The following is a 1,601-nucleotide window of genomic DNA, read 5'->3' as shown; positions in this document are numbered from 1 at the left end:
TTAAAGTGTTCAACAGCAGAGATGTCAATTTGAAGACTAAGGTGCACCTGATACATGCCATGGTATTTTCAGTAACCTCATATGTATGTGAAAGTTGGACAATGAATAAGGAAGACCATAAAAGAATTGATGGATTTAAGTTATGGTGTTGGAGGAGAATATTGAAAGTTCCAGGGACTGCTAAAAGTATAAACGAATTTGTATTAGAATAAATAGAACTAGAATGCTCATTAGAAGCCAGAATGATCAGGCATTATCTCTTATACTTTGGATATATTATCAGGAAGGATTAGTTGTTGGAGAAGAATATCAAGTTTGGTAAAGTGGAGGGTCTGAGAAAGAGAGGAAGCTCCCCAAAGAGAGATGGATTGGCACAGTGCCACAGCAATGGGCTCAAACATAGCAATCATTGTGAATTTGGCGCAGTGTCAGGCATTGTTTCATTCTATTGTGGATAGGGTCACTATGAATCAGAAATGACTCAATGGCATCTAACAACAACGAGAATAAGGACACAGATTAGTGAGAACACTCATTTATATTTCCCAATCCAATCTCAGTGCAATAACTATCTTTCTCTATCTTTTCTATTTCCACCAGCACAAGGAGTAAAGACACAAATCCAAGTTCAGAATTCTGGCATTGGTGTAGTCATGGTTGTATGTGACTCAGGAGGGTGGTATCCAAAGCCCAACGTGGAGTGGAGGGACCAAAAAGGAGAGAGAATCCCACATTCATCAACATCCTACTCACAAGATAAAGCTGGATTCTTTCACATGACGACCACTCTTCTTGGAAACAATTCACTGGTCAATTTGACTTGCTACATTAGCAATCCTCTCACAGGTGAAGGGAGACGAACAAATATCATTCTAGAAGGTGAGTGAAACTGATTGTCAACATGGCAAACCAGATAATAACACTAATGAGATTAAAAAGTTACAAAGCTCTTAACTTAATCAAACACTTTCAAATATGAGCTTTTAATCATTGTCGTGGATTTTGGTGGAGTCCTGGTGTGGGTTGCAGGATAATGTGCTGGACAGCAATGTGGAATTGAACCCCAAAGTCGGCAGTTCAAACTCATTATTCACCCCTCTGAAACCATATAGAGAATTGCTATGAGTCAGAACTGACTCGATGACACTTAACAACAACATCATGTATTTTAGTACTACAGATTTTGTTGGAAGCATTGTACAGGGAATGCTTTAAGAAGGAGAAAACAATCAACAAGAATAATGATAATGCAATTAGAATACTCATTTCAGTTCTAAAAATGTTTAAGTTCATTAACTCATTAGACACATTATTTGTTTGTAAAATCATTAGGTTTCTAGCTCAGTGACTTAAAAGATGTCATTTATCTTCCTAAGCTTCAGTTTACTTATCTTAAAAATGAATATAATCACACTTCATCTTTTGCTGTGAATCTCAAATAAACCAGTAGAAGCAAAAAGTCTTTGCTCATTGTCAAGTAATATTCTGTAGTAATGATGTCATTTAAAACTTCTTAATAATTTGACAGAAAGGGGATATAATGATAATTTAGAAGTCCAGTTGTGGTGCTGTAGGATGAGCACTGAACTGCTAACCACAAG

The 1,601-nt window shown here is 36.6% G+C and overlaps 1 protein-coding gene across 1 annotated transcript in view; it reads left to right on the top strand.

The window, feature by feature from the left end:
* LOC102826461 (selection and upkeep of intraepithelial T-cells protein 8-like) overlaps positions 1-1,601 on the top strand; it is a 63,965-nt gene that overhangs the window by 61,751 nt on the left and 613 nt on the right. Inside the window, exon 5 of the mRNA XM_006839855.1 lies at positions 601-879. Within this exon, the coding sequence (XP_006839918.1) occupies positions 601-879 (279 nt within the window). The remainder of the gene's footprint in view (positions 1-600; positions 880-1,601) is intronic.

Source organism: Chrysochloris asiatica, unplaced genomic scaffold (assembly GCF_000296735.1).
Source record: "Chrysochloris asiatica unplaced genomic scaffold, ChrAsi1.0 scaffold00026, whole genome shotgun sequence".
In the NCBI taxonomy this organism is placed as follows: Eukaryota; Metazoa; Chordata; class Mammalia; order Afrosoricida; family Chrysochloridae; genus Chrysochloris; species Chrysochloris asiatica.
The sequence above is the reverse complement of the archived record's forward strand: the minus strand, read 5'-3'. Positions and strand labels throughout refer to the sequence as shown.